General features: G+C 37.1%; 1 protein-coding gene across 1 annotated transcript in view; it reads right to left on the bottom strand.

The window, feature by feature from the left end:
• DYNC2I1 (dynein 2 intermediate chain 1) overlaps nt 1-13,446 on the bottom strand; it is a 34,064-nt gene extending 20,618 nt beyond the window's left edge. Inside the window, exons 1-7 of the mRNA XM_075045532.1 lie at nt 13,373-13,446; nt 9,058-9,111; nt 7,034-7,466; nt 6,405-6,457; nt 5,455-5,781; nt 4,310-4,359; nt 2,423-2,480 (exon numbers count right to left, since the gene is read on the bottom strand). Of these exons, the coding sequence (XP_074901633.1) occupies nt 2,423-2,480; nt 4,310-4,359; nt 5,455-5,781; nt 6,405-6,457; nt 7,034-7,466; nt 9,058-9,111; nt 13,373-13,387 (990 nt within the window). The 5' untranslated portion in view covers nt 13,388-13,446. The remainder of the gene's footprint in view (nt 1-2,422; nt 2,481-4,309; nt 4,360-5,454; nt 5,782-6,404; nt 6,458-7,033; nt 7,467-9,057; nt 9,112-13,372) is intronic.
• Nucleotides 13,447-17,936: the final 4,490 nt, after the last annotated feature.

The raw sequence follows: 17,936 nt of genomic DNA, 5'->3' as shown, positions 1-17,936 counted from the left end.
TATGAAAATTTTCCAGCGTAACAGCATACCTATTACCTGCTTCTACAGTTACAACTAAAGGATACCAGCTGTTTGTCAATCACCAAGTTAGGCATGCTTTTGATCCCTTCACAACTCTTCAAGAGCTAGAGTTACCTAGTCTTCACAGAATGTAGTACTTTCAAAAGTATTAAGGACATTATATAGCAGTAAACAGCTTCTATAGATATCTTACTTTTCAGTCATCAGACTTCTAAAACTAGGACTACAGTACTTCAGTCTTTCTGGTTGCTGCTTTTTGTCATTTCTCAGATCAATCTTTGGATCAAGAATAAATTATATTAGTCAGGTTGTCCATCCAGGCAAAACTGGCCAAAGCTGGGCAAAATTTCCCCACTTTGTTCTGCCTGCAAGGTTGCAGGTACCCAGCAGTAACTAATTCATATAGAATCTTTTTTTAATTTCTTATTCTGTTTAGTCAAAGACACATGTAGCAATATAGCCATAAAGATGGTCATAGTCTTTATTACCTTACTATAATCATCTCTGAACATGCCTACAGAGCTGTCATTTTTATTAATAACACATAGATGTTTATAACATTGCATCTGTTACACACGTAGTTTTTACACACTAAAAACTTCTACCTGTCCAGTAGTTGTGAAAATCTTACTGTCCTCATAAGAACCTCCTACATTCTCATAGGAAATCAGAATCATCCTATCACAGCTAGGTTCCTACTTTAACGAATATATGGAGAATATATTGTCAATACAAAGCAGGATTAGGAAGTCATGGTGGAATACCTGGATGACTGTGGTATTTGGAGTACCAAATATATATGAAGAAAATCAACAGTATAAAGTGCAAACCCATAGAATTTGATTTAATTATCCCTGTTGAATCAGTTCTTCAGTAGGGAACTCACCCTCCTAGGTTGCCTCCTATTGCCAATGAAGACAGAGAAGATAGTGAAAAAGGAGACCAAATACAAAAGGACTGTACTGCCTATTTCTCTTCACAAACTACAAAGGAAATTTAGGGAAATTTAGGTCCTCGCCACAAACAATTCACACCTAAAGGTAAGCTGAATCTGAGCCTTAAAGATTAGCATCAATGCCAGCTGCTACTTGGAACCTCAGCTGTTGGAAACAACAGAGGAAGAAAACAGTTTGAACATATTAGTTGATCCAGGATGACTGTTGGCCATAGCGGTAAGAGCTGTGCAGACTAAATTTAAGAATATGTCAGAAAGCTACTTCTTTCTGGAACAAATAAGTATTTATGTCATGTACAGTATTACAGAAGGCACTGATGAACATTCACATTCAGTACTGTGTTCAACTCTGGTCACCCATATTAGAGAAAAATTAATGCAAATTGAAACAGACAAAGAGACAGCTGCTAGAATGATGAGAGGAATGAAGAATTTGGTTTGCACACATCAGCAAAATTAAGTCAGAGAAGACACAAACATGCTTTCTATAAGCTCATTAGGGGAAGAAAACCCTAAAAAAGTATTGGAGCTAAATGCTAGCATTAAAGGAACAATAATGGAAACGTACTGGAAATTAGAAGGAAAGAATAACAGAGGTCTTAGAACTTCCTTGAAAGAGAAGTATTTCTGGCATGAAAACAGCCAGGTTTTATAGAAGTTAGTATGGTTTTGAAAGATACATGGCTGGAAGGTATATGAAAGATACATGGCTGCCCATAACATGAGAATATGGAAAAGAATGTCTTCATTAGGTACTACTACATTTTCCTAGATCAGGACCATAATCCTACAACATTCCTAAACAGAATTTGGATTTTGGGGGATGGTTACAAATGGTTGAAAAATACGACAAAATATTTTAAAGCTTTTAATGGTAAAGTTAGGCTGTATCTGCAAAGACTGGCCCAAATAAACTCAAGTCTACACAGCTTGCACTTCACACTTGCTGAAAACTTGGTTCTTTCTACACCTGTCCATTTAAACATATAAAAATACTTCTTTCTTATGGCAACTGTTTTAAGAGACATATATGAATTATATTGCTAGCTGCATTTCAGTTGGCTTACACTACATATTATTTGCCTATGTCAGCTGTTTATGGAAAGAAATAATATACTTTTATTCATTTTATTCATTCAGGTACATGTAGGTGATTTGTATTACACATCTAAACTCTTCCCACATCCACTTACTGAGAATTATTTTTTCAAGCATAGAAGATACTGAAATACAGTTGAATAGAAAGCTACCTTCAATGCTTAGCAAATTTATACATAACAAATCAATTTTCTAATGCTGTATCCAGAAAGAGAGGTTAGGAGATACCTGAGGACCAATACACATAAATCTTATCTTATAATGGCATTATATTGAAATACATATTGTAATTGTTATTAATTCCAAGAAAAATACAACATTCTAAGTTTCAAAACCAAACAGTTTTACCTCTTGTTTTGTGTCTCCTTCCTCTTTTTCAATGAGTTTTCCTTTACCTTTTACAGTCCTATTGAAAAAGAGAACATCAATTTTATTGGTTAACTCAGAAGAAAGCACTAGTTTTGTCTTGGTTTTGGTTTTGGGGGGGGGGAGAGGAGAGGTGTTGTTTATTTTACAAAAAACAGGTCTTTTTTCCTGGAAAGTAAAAAATAGTTGAAATTTTCCAGTAAACTGAAATATTTCTACAAATGCTTTTATAGATCTCTATTTATGATACAAAATGATAATGAAACAGCCAAGTGATTAATCAGCTAAAAAATGCAAAAACATTGTCCAAATTTATTGCCTATAATGGCATCAAAACAGAAGAAAAAGTAAGGAGGAAAAAGCCTGTTAAACCCACATATCTATTAGTTGCATTAATATCTGCAGCAAACTGGAGATCAAGATCAGGTTGGTGTAATGTGCTATAAAGCTATAAATCATAGACTGACATTCAAACCTGGTCTTTCATTCAGAGGTTTTATTTATGAGGACAATACAACGAAGGGCAGAGAGCAGGAGAAAATCAACAACCAGCTCTGCTCCTTAACAATCTATTAAGATTATTTTACAAGTATCAGATTTCAAGAGGAGAATGTTCTGACTTCTTAAGTAAGAGGGTATTCATATACACTGCTGTTGGGACTGACGAACATAAGAAAAGGCAATAATAAAAAAAATTTGGCTGGATCCTCTCATAACAAATCAGAATCATTCAATGTGAAGTGCTCGAGGCTGACCCAGGGTTTTGGGACATCCCAATAAACCATATTGCCTTCCTTGCCATTCAGAAATGGCTAAGTCCTTTTTCCCAGTTATGCACAAGCAATGACTCCCCCACAATACCCCATCACCAACAGCTTCAAAATATAACCTGTATATTCTGCACTGCTTGACACAGTTGAGTGCTGCTGTTAGGAAGCAACCCAACATAGGTGTTCTGAAATATTTCATTTTTTTCCTTTTGTACAGGAATACATTTCCACAATGAGAAATTCACTACAACTGAAGTCATCTGTCCCATGCTTAAGAAACAGTAATAATACTTAGCCAATATTGGTAGTGATTTCACTATCTCTGTCAGCGTCCCTGGAAGCCAGCATGTCAGTCTTCTATTTAGCTAGGAAGCTAAACGAGGGTTTAAGAATGAGAACTGTGACTGACAACATACCCAGAGAGTTATACTTCAGAAAGTTGTATAGGAATTTCACATGGCTGAAGCATTAAAGAATGCAAAGAAAAATAGAATACATAGAGAACTTCTGGAAGATTTTATATTTGCTAGTAATAAAACTTAGAAATATCATCCCCAAATTTTTCTGATCCTATTGAGGATGACCTGGACCTCTCCCTTTCACATGCAACAGTAAACTTGCTATATGTATCTAATGTTTTAGATACCATCCAGAGTAGGCACTAAGATATATTCAAATTAAAATAAACAATGTAAGAGAGTCCTATGTAGTTCATCATGAACAATACATGTGTCCACGTGACTGCATAGTGAATTTCCAGGTGGTATAATACAGCATATCTGTCTCCCAAACTAAGTGCCCAGATTAATATATATCTAGTTTGCAAGGACTGCAAAATATCTCTTGCTATCCTGGGGTAGAAAAAAAAAAATAAATGGAATACAATCACATACATTTTTATATGAATCCTCTTAGAGGCAAAACACCGATTTTTTTTAATTTTTTTTTTAATTGCTATAGTATTGTACAAAGGGCCTATGAAAAAAATTATATTCACCCTAGGTATCTGAGATGAAGAATTCATGCTTATTGTTTTGGTGGTGACTGAATCTTAATAGATACCATACAGTATATACTTATTTTAAATCTCTGAATTTACCTTACACAATGATGGCTCATTTCTTCTTGAATCCTTTCCTCTTTTTTATTCTGCAAAAGAAGTTGCAATATTCATGTGTCAGAAATGCTCAGAGGAAATATGTATATGAACCTGTATTAGTAGTAGTGATACTAAACAGTAAGAAAGGTTTTTAATGAATTATTTAAACAACACATATTATTTTTTTATCACTCATTGCTTATGAGAAGTGCTGTGTATGAACTAACATCAGAATAATCTCCTTACAAATATGGTAAGCAAAGAAAATAAACACCCATAAAAGATATGCTATACACATAATATGACCTTCTCCTGAAAATATTAAATATTTGGGAGTGAAGTTTGGCTACAATGCAATGCATTTCAGAAAGGAAACAAGAAGGGATCTTGAGTCTTCTTTGCTTAACAAAACCTTATAATGCTTTACCAGAGTAAATTCCAGCTTTTTTGTAGGATACCTTCACATTAGTACATTAGTAACAATGGTTAAAAAATGTTCTGGGCCCAGTGTATACTGCTTAAATTGTGAGCCCAGAGCACTTTCCTAAATACCCCTAGGTGTAGCTGAAAAACTGATAGGGACTAAAGGCTGACCTCAGTAGGCTGTGGCCAACCTGTTTCAAAGAATGAGATTTTTAACAGCATAGACTGCAACAATTCACACCAGTTGGACCCAGGGCCAGAGAACAGTCTCAGGCACTTTTAATCCCCAGTATAGGGACTTGACTCTTTAATTCTGTATTAGGAAGGTTTGTCTAAGTCTGGAAATGTATTCAATAGGTTGTTGAAGATAAAGGGGCTTTTCTCTATCCATGAACATCAGAAAAAGAAACATAACTGAGACAGAAGCATCAGCATCAGTGCATATATTCTGTAACAGCTACTTGAGTACATTTCCAAGGAAGTCAAACCTTGAGCAAGCCCCTGACAGACTTTTGAATTCTGCTGCAGAACGTCAGTCACAGGAATCACTTGTGGGTTAGGATACTTAAATGCAGATGTAATATTTTAATCTACCACCTTAGCCTGAAATTTCAGAAAATGTTGACTTACAATCCTGGTGTGTTTATTATTCACCTTATCAATGATGATATATCAACAATTAAAGTTATAAGGTAATGTTTCAAAGTCTTAACAAAACTAACCCTTAGATCACACTTCTTTCTTTCACCTTCTCTACTTTTTACTCTCTCATTAGCTTCTGCTGGTTGCCCTTCTGTGTCTCCATAGGAAGATCCCTCTTTAGATCTCTTTGATTTATGTTTTTCTTCCTCTTGCTTTTCATAACTTTTATGACTTCTCTCTTTTGAAAGTCTCTCTTTTCCCGACCTAACAGAACGTTCTTTTTTTTCTCTGTGCCTTCTTTCTCCCTCTTTATCCAATTCTTGATCTTTCTGTAACTTGTGTACACGTTCAGCTTCTTCAACTTTGTAGGCTAAAAATTTGTCAATGCTCTTTTTGGTATCATTATCCTGGAAAGAGAAAAATAACATTAAAGAGTTAGAAAGTTCTCCAAGACTGTTTTATCTTCAAAAATCTATCCATTTTTGACCATTAGAATGATGGATTTGTAAGTACCTAATCTCTTTCTGCCACACGGATCTTCCAGCCATTTTTTTAAAATCTCCTACAATGGCAAGTTTCAAATTATCATATCACTTAAGATTCTGATATTTCTTCTCGGATATCACGTACTTTGCTACAGAAAATTCTTTGGATTATGTACTCCTCACACAAAAATTTAATCCTTTGTTTATGAGGTGGTCTACCATAAAATAGGATGTATAGTTACTAATATCCTTGTAATAAAGGCATAAATAGCAGATGGAAAATTTTGATGTAGCTGTACAAAAATAAAGCACTTTGCTATGCAAATTTTATTTTACTTTTACTTTAAAAAAAGAATCAAGTATGTCCTTAAAACAGAATGGCTCAGATATATTTTGTTGTTGTGTGTTTTGTACACTTGTGAGGACCTTACTATCTATGCATCTCTTGGATTTCTTGGGAACTGGAGTCTGATACAGTTTCTTCATTATTCTACAGTTTAATCTTATTCCATTATGAAACACTTCATTCCTTTTCCTTCCTTTACCTTCTTTTCTGTATGTCTTCTTTCTCGCTCTTTACTTCTTGTTTTCTCCTCCTCTAGAAAATATATGTATAAATTAATGAACAAATTTTATTATATTCAAACTCTGTACATAATTAACTCTAGCATGTAGAAAATAGTATTTTAGTGACATGGGTTTTCTAAAACATAAAAGCTTTCTAAAAATAACTTAATATTCTGTTGAAATTCTCCCTCCAAAGTTGGTTACTCTTTTTTCTTTCGTAATGAATCCCCCTGTTCTCAACTGTCTTGTGTAACAGTAGAAGTAATGACACATGCTACTAACTTCAGCAATCACCCTGCAACTTGGGGATTCAAATGGATCACTCAGTAGAGAATGTCTAGGCAGGAAGGTACTTTTTCTCTTCAAGTCAACTGATCAACAAAAACAGTGACATTCACCCTCTCTTCAAAGGGAGGGAAATGAGCATCAAAATTTTTAAAAGCAAAATAAAACTGGGTTACCACAAGATTCTGTAAAGATATACATTCTAGTAGGTACTCACGCATGCCTGCCTTTATTGTCTCTGTACAGATAGGGTATGGTTTCAGAGTATTTCTATCTAAATATCAAATATTTCAAAGTACAACAGCAACCCAAAGCAACTTACCCAAATGATGCCTGCTTTCTCTTCTTCTGTGATGTTCTTTATCCCCTCCTTCAAATGATTTCAGATTATTTTGTGTATCTATTTGCTTTATCTCATGTCTTTTATGCTTTTTGTCTCGTTCTCTACCACTCTCCCTGTCTTTATCTTTTGGTACACTGTATCTTTCCTTCTCCAAACTTGACTCCTGAAGTTTAGCTTTGTATCTCTCTCGGTCTCCTTCCCTCTGGTGCTCTTTCCCCCGTTCTCTCTCTCTCATTTTATCCCAGTCCCTTTCACCAGATTTAAACCTCTCTCTCTCTCTCGTTCTTTCCTTGCTCTTCCCTCTGTCTTTGTGTTCATGTTTATGAGTGTCTGTGTCATAAACAGACTTCTCTTTCTGCAGTTTCTTTTCTCTGTGCTTTTGGTCTTCATTTTGACTATCTGGTTGTGATGCCTGAAATAAATAAGAAATTTAAACAAATCCATTATTATAATTCAGCAAACTATTTTGATATAGTATATTCATGTGAAAGAAAAAAATTAGTGGATTGCTAACTGTGAATTTAATTTCCCCAACTGTATTAAAATGCTGACATATTTCTAGGCTTACTTTGTAAAATCACTAACACTATTTCTGTACTTATTGTAAAAAGAACTAATAAATTAAATAAATAATAAGCTGCATTTTCAATGTATTTGAAAAGAATTGCGTAAAAAAAAGAAAATTTACTGTGCAGCTGTGCATTCTGTTTAGAGCCAGGTTGAAAAATTAACTAAACATCTTAAAGCGGTTAGCTCATATAGACAGAAACTGTGCCATCTTGTAAAATATGTTACAGATATAAACGGCAATGATAGATAACTGGGCATCCTGCAGCTGACTTTAGAACAGAAGATTAGCTTTTACTTGAACAGAAAGCAGCATGTAAGAACTATGAAAGAAAGTTTTTGGCCTAGATCCCTTGAGGATGCAACTATTCTTACATTTTTCTAAAGTCATAAGAGATTATATCTTAACCTTCCTGAAGCAAGTAGCGTAACTCCCACTGATTTCACCACATCCACAATTACAGCTATTTACTCAATGCAGAACAAACAGAACTTGCTTTGATTATAGTCAATGAGTAAAGTAAATTAAACTTTATCCATCTGTTTCACAGAAATGAAAGTTCAACCACACCACTTCTGTTGGAACTAAAGCACTTCAACTCAAATTTGTCTGCTTTAGCCCACATGGAAGTAGTAGTAATGTTACTGAATGTCTAAAAAATACCAAGTACTTATACTGTAGCACTGGCACTGAAATAATGGAGAGCTTTGAAATGTTGTTGATAGAAAGCTAGGTAATAGATTAACAAGTAAGATGCTTTTGTTTATCAAAGGACTAATGCAGATCTGGACACACCATAGAAAAGAAGATACATATTAGAAAACAGTTTTTAAAAAAATATAGCACAAAACTAATATGAACATCAGTGGTGTAACTGACTGGAGCCTGAATGCCTATCTGACCAGCAGATAAAGTCATTAATCAGTTTAAAAGTGCATGACAAACAGGATAGAGGATGAAAACAAATACAATACATAATATCCATGTAGGAAAGTGAATAACTATATATAAAGCAGAGCTGTAACTTGGATTTGGGTGGTCAGCAAATCAGACCCCATTGTGTGCTGTGTGATTACCGTAACAATGGTATTTTTTCCATTTACCTAATTAAGAAATCTGTAGAGTAATCTTATATGACTTGTGTAGCTAGAAACAGTTGAGTGTGCCAGCCTCTGGACACACTTGGACTAGACACATTCCAGAACAGTCAGTTGTGGCAAGGAAGTTAGCAACCACACATGAAAGATCTGTACTTTTTATATTCAATGATGCAGATTTAGTGTCTGGTGTAGCAAAAAGCCTTAAAGAGCTATTATAGATACCAGATGGCAGAACGTCTAGTAGAACAGTCAACCCTCTATGTTTAGACTATGAATAAATTCCACTGCTGTAAGGTAACTTAACATCAAAACTAGTAGAAATAAAATAAAATCACCCTAAGATGTTTCCTAAGTTCTTCTGATTTCCAAGTATCTTCTTTGGTTCTTCTCTAGAACAGAAAAGACAGCAAAGGACTGAGTAATACATTTGCAGAGAGAAGTAAATCATTTAACATTTAATAGTTTTTCAAAGGAAAGGATCAAGGTATATATGGTAAGTCCACGGAATTTTGTAATGTAAACATTAATTTGATTTAACCCTAATATGTATACTTACAGCATACCTGATCTGACTGGACCTGGAAGAGGCTTGAAGGTCAGACTTCTGCTGGGTTATCCAGCTCTGTACACACATCGTAACCAATTTTGAGGTCAATACCTATGGTGGATAACAGTGCAGCCCTTCAAGAAAGACTTAAAATTGGTCTTCCAATTATAGACCAAATGGGTACACACAGTCAGGCCACTTTTGGAAATCAGTCAATTATCAATGTCGTTAGGTTCAACCTGCTGCTCTATTAGATTTAACTTCAAAGTCCTGGTGAGGGAATTATTTAGGTGAAGTTTTAACATCTCAGGTTGAAGTTTTTTTGGGCAACCTGGTTCTTGGGTTTGACCACTCTCAATTAAAAATGTTTTCCCTATAGAGAGTCATAATTTCCCTTGCTGATAGTTAGGGCCACTACCTTCTGTCCTCTCGCTGTACATCTCAGAGAAGAATTTGGCTCCACCTTTTACACAGATCCTCTTTAGATACTTGAAGAGAGCAGTTAGATCCCCTCTTAGTTTTCTCTAGCCTGAACAGCTCCTTAGCCTCCCTCCCACACACACCAGGGCTCCAGCTCCATAACCATCTCAGTGCCTCACTCTAGAACCTTTTTAGTACCAGGGGCCTTAAAACCAGACATAGTACTGCAGACAGGGCCTCACAAGTGCTGAGTAGAGGAGAATAGTCTTCCCTACGACTGCTAGCTATGGTCTTCATGACACACATAACCAGGATGCAGTTAACTGTGACCACCTGAAGAGCACCCTGATGACTTACATTCAAGTTTCTGCCCACCACGACCCCCAGATCCTTTTTCTGCAGAACGACTCACAGAACCCATTCACATGGCAAACAGTAAACACGGTATCTTCCCCTTAGACATATCATTTGAGTCACCCCAACCCCAGCTGTAAGAGCATTTCAGGGATTAAATAACATGGGCAAGCAGTGCAAGTAAAAATACCTTGACAAATGTAATCCTTTTTTTCTTTTTTTTTCATCAAAAGGGATCTGACATTACATTACATCAAAAGGGATAGCCACAGCACATTTTTGTTACACTTTTAAACACCAAAAGTTAAAACCAGTTAGATTACTATGCATTTCAAGCGAACCAAGGAAGCCTCTGGTTTAGTAATTACATACATCTCAAATTTCAATCAACTGTCACTTAGTATTTTAAAATGGTTCAGGCTACATGTGTAAGTTCACTGATATATGAAATATTTGTATGTAGCACTGAAGAAAAAAGATAATGAAAATAATCAGAGTATACATGGAGATTCTTTCACTACACTTCTCCCCATTTAAATAGGTTCTATTTCTTCTATCCTCATTTGCAGAGTTACTGCCCTTAACTGCTTGGCTGCTGCTAAATAGATTGAACTAAAAAAATCATACTGTTTGAGATGACTAAAGCAAATGAAGAATTCTAATCTATTGAATATTTTTAACTATGTCACTGAAGAATGATGACTATATTCAAAGTGACATGACCAGGCTACACTTATTCTCAAATTTAGATTTGGTAAAAGTTACTAAAAATTAACAAAGTAATCGCTGATTAAATACTTGAGTGATGACCTTAACTGTGGAAGACAATAAACTTATGGTGCCCATTTTTTTGCTAATTCATTATATGGAAGCAGAATTTTAGCAGTATATTTTAATTTTTTAATTATTCTACATGAAAAAATTCTTGTCTTTCCAAACTTAGATTTTACAGAAGATTGTAGTGGACTCATAAACTTAATCTAAAGTTGATCAGAAGTACCAAGAAGGCAGCCTTTGTAACAAAAAGAAAGTGCCCTTTAAGTTTTATTTTCTTCTGATCCTTAAAAAACAGGCAAAAAAGTACAAATATTTACTACTGCAGAAAGTCAGATGAGAAAGTACACCCAAAGATGATAATGTTCTTGAGTGAAGCTTTAACAAAGCCTAAGAAACACAACAGAACTTGTGTGAGGGTAAGCTGGAAGGAAGGATATGGATGGGAAGAGAACAGAATGCTCTATTATAGTCTCAGAGAGTAATCTATTTAAAATCCCTAATATATATGATTATGTTTTGGTTTTAGACAGTATTTAGGTACATATCAGCAAAGAAAGAAAGAATGCTAATGATGTTAATAGCCTAAAACCAGCATAACCAATAGACAATATCAGATAAGGTAGTTTATTTCACAGCTGAGGCAAAAAGCACGCAGCAAACATTTAGAGATGATTCTCTGGTGCCCCAAAAGGTGCACCTGCCAGTTTTCTGGGGTCTCCAGTTTTCATCTCACTACCACCACTATAATCCATTGCTTTTCTATATGATGATTTTCCACTTAATTCTCTACTTTTGCAGACTAACAAACAAACAAATAGAAAAAGAGAGATCTTTTATAAAGCTTAAAGAAAGTTAATACCTTTGAGACCACTGTCCCTCTGTAAGTAGAGGAATAATTGTACACACAAAAAGAAATGTTTAAAACAAACTTTAAAAGGATTTATTGAAATTTCTCACCTTACATACTCACTTAAATCCAGATTAAGATTAGTTATTTAAACCACACTGGGGCTTAATTTAATTCATCCACCTGAAAGCATGGGGACCTCATCAGCTAACGTAATATGCCACAGATTTACTGAACTCAAGATGTGGTACAAAAATTTTTAACATTTAAGAATCTGTCCTTTAAGCTAAACAATACGTATGTTGCCTTATGAAGTCAGCGGAACAAGAAACCTTGCTACTTTAGATAAACTCTTTAAGAAAGATCAAGAGGGATTTCTTCACTCACAACCCAGAAAGATTGGAGGTTTTCAGAACTTAATGTTAAGTTTTCAACTAAGTTTAGTACTCAGTTAACTATGACTCAAAAGAAAAACAGTAAAATGTCTGCAGTTTTTAAGCCAGAGAAAAGTATTTTTTACCCATAAATATTTGTCTGTCTTATTTCCAATATGAGTTGCCTATTTGAGAGCCCTCAAATAGGTCAACAGCACGAGTGATAGGCTTGATTTGATAGAATAGAAACAGCAAAAGGAGGCCTTCTCATTCAGTGTGGCTGTTAGTACGACTGCCTCTGGGTCTTCAGCAGTCTTATACCAACAGACCTGAAAAATTTTAGCTCAAAGTTTAACTTTTCATCACAATTCACTAACTCACCTTTCAGCAAAGATGTTATTGATGTACCACAGTTACTGAAATGATATCTGAATTAAAGTTTTTAGAGCGGTCCTAACATACTACTTCACATACCCTGCCCAGCCACTCTATCTCCTGCTCCATTTTCTATTCAGCATGACCACAAATTAATTAGCTGTTAAATCCAGATTCACACAACAGTAATAAAAGTGATTTGATACTTCTGCTTTTTCAAGTGAATATATAACACAGTAATTGATGTTAGCATGTCCATGTGGTTTTGTTTCCTTTATTTTGGAGCTCTCCAAACTATTCAAAATTTAACACCAGCATGCAAGAATTACGTGGGCTCCTAAAGAACTAAGCCCCAACAATTAGCAGTTACAGGAGCATCAATAATTAAATATACTTTGTCTACAGTCGGAAACATGAACAGCTTTGGATATTTTCATAAACGACCCCATCCTCTTCTGCAGAAAGGTCCGTGGCTGATACAGCCTCATCCTTCTGCTAGAGGAGCATGGACTTCCCTACTACCGCTACTCGGGTGAGAGTTTCACCGTCTCGCTCACAAAACAAGGAGACTCGAACTGTCCAAGGAGTGCCACGGGGGTTCTCAGGGCCAGCGGGACGAACGCCAGGGCCGTTTCTTGCCTTTGCCCCCCCCCGATGCCCTGGCTTATTCGGCACCCCGGGACACGAGAGGCGGCAGCGAGACGCGGCCAGGTGAAGGGACGGCTTTGCCAAGGCATAAAGGCCCCGGAGCAGGGGGAGGCCGAGCGGAAGAACAAGCCGTGCCGGGCGGCGGCCGTGCCACGCTGCCACCGGCGCCTCCTCAGGGCCCTCCCGGAGCGGGGGGGGAAGGAAGGGGCGAGGCGGGGCGGCCCCTCGCGCGGTATCCACAGGAGCCGGGCCTGGACGGCGCCGGCAGGCTCGCCCGGCTCCCCGGCCGGTCCGCAGCGGCCCCTCACCTTGTCGCCCTCCATGGCGAGGGGTGGGGGGCGGGCGGGGGGGGGGCGCCGCGTCCCGCCGCCACCGGCCGCCTCCGAGCGGGCAGGAAACGGCGGCAGCTGCGTCCGGGCCTGCCTAGCAACAGGCGGCCAGGGGGAAGCAGCCGATCGGCCGAGCGATGGATGAGGGCCGGGGCCCGCCTGCGAGAAGGGGGCGGCTGGTGCCGCCGCAGAGGATTGTGGGAAAGGGAGAGGGCGGCCGGCGGTGGGCTGAGGGGGCGTCCGCTGCGCGGCGGGATGGCGCCTGCCCGTCTCCAGCCCCGTCCGAGCGAGGAGCGGCAGTTTGGGACGCCTGCGGGGCTGCAGGCCGCTTTTCCTCCTGGAGCCGGTGCCCGGCTGGGTTTCCTCAGGTGGAGGGGCCCTGCGGAGGGCTGGGACCCGCGGAGCGCCATCCTGTGAGGCGGGGACGGGGCGCTCCCCCGGGCGGCCTTTAAAGCACCGTTGTTCTGTTCGCTGCTGACCTTTCATAGGTTAAGTATACCATTAAACCGGTCCTAATCGTAGCCCATTCACTTTTCGTAAAGTCACGCACGATTACCGTGGGAAAAAAAAAAAAGTTCAGGTGATATGCTTTGCTTAATCTGCCATTTACCCAGATGTTAGGTAGAGGCAGGTACGAAGAATACCTGTAGAAATAAAAATGTTAACAGTATTCCTACAGTCATAAATACCGGAGCTGTTCTCTGCAACAAAGAGCAAGTGGCAACTTACCAAACACACGTGAAACAAATTTGACGTAAACGATGATTGCCTGCAGGAAAGGTGTGTGCTATTCTCACAGCAGATATTTACAACCTATTAACGTGTGATTTAAAAGACCCGGTGAGAATTCCTCTAGGCACTTTTAACTTTGTTGTCTATCTTTTTCTTTTTAAGAGTAAAAAAAAAAAAAAAGTTAATATGTAGCTGTTACTGCTGATACTAATTATTGTTTGTAGAAAACTGATTACTGGGAAAAAAAAATGAAGAGGCTTTTTTGCTTTTGAGAAGCATTCTTGCCATAGTTCAACAGTTTTGTCACACTGACTTCAGAGATAAAATTTAACCCCTTATACTTGGCCTTAATAGTCAGTTGACAAATACATACAAAGCCTTGATACAGTTGCCTCCTCTTCGTGTTTCCAGAATAAATTCAAAATCTTGTAAAAGTTGCCTCATGTAACAGACAAGCAAAGGCAAATTAAGCAAGCAACTAGGAAGAAAAAAAAACCCAACAACCAACCAATGCTTGATATTTTATTAAAAAAAACCCAAAGCAACAAACTACCATTAAGTGTAAGTATGACCTTTAAGGGCTAAATTACATTCACTAAATATAAGCATCTGTGGATACTAAGCTATTCATAAACATTCTGATGAATTATTTAGCTGTCTTTGGCAGAGCAATAATAATCTATAAGCATTTTGTGTCTTCTTCCTTGAACAAATAAAAATGCACTTACAAGCCATCTTGGATTAACGTGGAGAGCTTTTTAGCCAAAGTGGTGATGACAGTGTTACAAAACACATGGAACTAGGCATCTGCTCAGTAAAGGATACTCTACAGAAATACTGTCCTACATACAGAGACTGAAGGACAAAAACTGTCTTCAAGTACTCTAATTGAATTTTAACAACAATATAACAAATACATATAACTAAAACTAGCAAATGTGACAGTGATACCAAAGACTGGACAGAATAAAAAGCTTTTTTTCAAGTTACGGTCCTACCATCTACTCTTTAGAATATACGTATGTATTTGTTACCAAAAAAAAAAAAAATCAGTTTTGGCTGCCAACAGCTTTTTCTTACTCAGAGTATACTAGTCAGGCAGCTTTATGGCATGAGAAAAATTACAGATGTGGGAAGGCAGCACTAGAGGGTTTGGAAAGAACTTTTCAAACCTTAAAGCCAGGGATCAAGCTGAAGTTTAACTGCTGCATGAGAACACAAGCTAGAATAACACCTTTGGAATAACTGAACTAAAATTTGTGCATCTTTAAGTGTTTCTACCATGTATTAAAATTAACTAGTTTCTCACCAATGCAGTGGAAAAAATGAACATATCGGTAGTTTCACTGTTTTTATAAAAATGGGTGCTGGAGTCATGTGAATACAGGCAATAAAATGGCACATACCTGTTGTATTACTAGAGAGCATAAAATGACGCCCTAGCTTTTCCTGGAAAGAAAAGTGTTGTAAACAAGGTTTTTGGTAGGGAATTTTAATACAATTTTAGCTTCTACATGCTTTTCTCTTGTCTGGCTTGGTACACATATCTTCTTCTTCAACTGCACTGTTATCTGACAACCAGGAATATAAAACAACTCAGCTTTTTACATTCTGTAGTAATAAGCTATTTTGTCTTTGGATGTTCCTCTAATCCTGTGGAGCAATATTGCATTTTTCTTCATCTCTGTATGGAATGACACACCACAGCATTACACCAAAAAATTACTGGAAATATCAACCCTCATAGGGACAACATGGCAACCCTCCACCATGCTTAAAGATGATGATTCTTTTATTATTAAAAAAAAAAGAAAATAATGCTTTTTTTGTATGAAGGAAGAGACTTGTTAGGATCTAGGCTTTATAGCTATATTTTTTTCCCTTTTTTTAACCAATGTCTGCTGAGGCCTTATGTAGATGAGAAGTGCATGAATGACCTCTTGCAAAGTGTTCAAAATGTTAACATTGGTCAGTCCTCCAGGTTCATAAATAGAAACAGTGAAAATGTGGATCTCTGAAGTAAACTTTGTGCCTTTAGTTTTGAAATGTAACTTGTAAGAATGCCATTAGGGAAAAAAAAGGAGACAATGATTATTGTGAAAACTTATAAGAAACACATTTTAGTGGAAAGTATGTCTGTCTTCAGGAACAACAAATTTGAGGATCTTACAATGAGAGTACAATTTATGCATTCAGTGAAACTGAAGCCAGATCGGGTGATACCAGGGATCAGACATGTATGGTTTTGTTCCAAACAACAGAAGCTCTGTACACTGAACAGGTATGGTAGCTTCTTCTGACTCTTCTTTGTGGTATATATTAGATAATTTGAAGCAGGCAGAAAATATTTGTGTTATATTCTAGATAATCTGAAGCAGGTTGAGACAGCTGGATAAAATCAAACACAGAAGTAGCGAGTATTCCATCACGAGAATTTACCAAGATGAAACTTCATGTAAACTGTGTTTCCATTAATAATTCCGAAGTGCTTAGGAAAAAACTCCTGAGTGAACATTCTCAGATTTCTATTCAGTACAGATGTCTATTGAATAGTTAAACACCTGTAGAGAGAAGCATCATACTGAAATAGTGCTGCTGGGTAAAATAAGCTATAGTATCAAATAATGTTATTCAGGAGGATTAACTGTTACTGAACATGGTCAAGAAGCAACAATTAAAATTGCTTTCAAAACATGTTTTCTTGTGTGAAATCCAAAGAAGTCAGGGATACTTACATTTTCTTTTTCACTATATAAACTGAATTTTGCCAATTTTTCTCATCCTCAAAACCCCAGATGTATAAATAAGATCTTTCAGGAAGTTATTCTGAAGCATAGTGCCGGTACTTACTGGAAAAAAAGCATCGTGGCAAACTGATGTGATGCAAGGTAAAGATAAACATAGGATGACACTACTTTGACTCCAGTGGAAGCTATTGAGTTTGATAAAGCAAAAAAGGAATCCAGTAAAAAGGAGGAACAAACACATATGGCTAAGAACGCGTATAAAGGAATACTGCAAGCAAAAAATTAAAATTCTAAGAAGGCAACAGAACTACAAAGCAGGATATGAAAAGAATAAATATTATCTCAATGAGATAATCAGCTCTGTAGATGATACAATTCACTATTGGATACTTAAGGAAAAGCCAGAGTAATCTCCGTGCCATAAGCGAGTATCTGCAAGAGTTCCTGATGCATTGAAGACTGCTATCGTAAGTATTAAAACCAGGAAATACATGAATTGACAATTTGAAGATTCTCGAGCAAATTTATCAGCACCAAAAAGATTAGAATAAACAAATAACTTGTGTTTATCCAGAACATTTTATGAAAAAACTTTATAATAGACTAACTGACCCTAATTTATCCCCTAGCAGCAGAGTTTATATCTTGATTTTAATTTAACAGCTCTTTTGTCCCTATTATAATAATGGGTATGCTAATTTCATACTACCCAGTTTCTTCATCAAAATACTGTGTGGGGCCAAGTCAGTTATCTGCAGAAGTTCAGTAGAAGTCAGCAGTAACCTCTGTAACAGAACTTTCTATTGATGTTACAGGTAGATGCTGTCAAATTAGTGCTACAAGATCTTGCTTCTGTTTTCCTGTTTGATTGGCACAGTATCACCCACCTTTAGTTCTGATTAATCAAACTTCTGTATCAACTATTGAATTACCTGCCCAGGATCAATGCTGGGCTGTCAGGCCTACAGTTATGTGTTTGTCATCCTAAATGCTACTACAAGATCAATTTTTTTTCTGATGTGCTTCTCCAGTGTATTAATACTGACTGTACAGGGTACTCCTCT

This window comes from Buteo buteo, chromosome 2 (genome assembly GCF_964188355.1).
Source record: "Buteo buteo chromosome 2, bButBut1.hap1.1, whole genome shotgun sequence".
Lineage (NCBI taxonomy): Eukaryota > Metazoa > Chordata > Aves > Accipitriformes > Accipitridae > Buteo > Buteo buteo.
The sequence above is the reverse complement of the archived record's forward strand: the minus strand, read 5'-3'. Positions and strand labels throughout refer to the sequence as shown.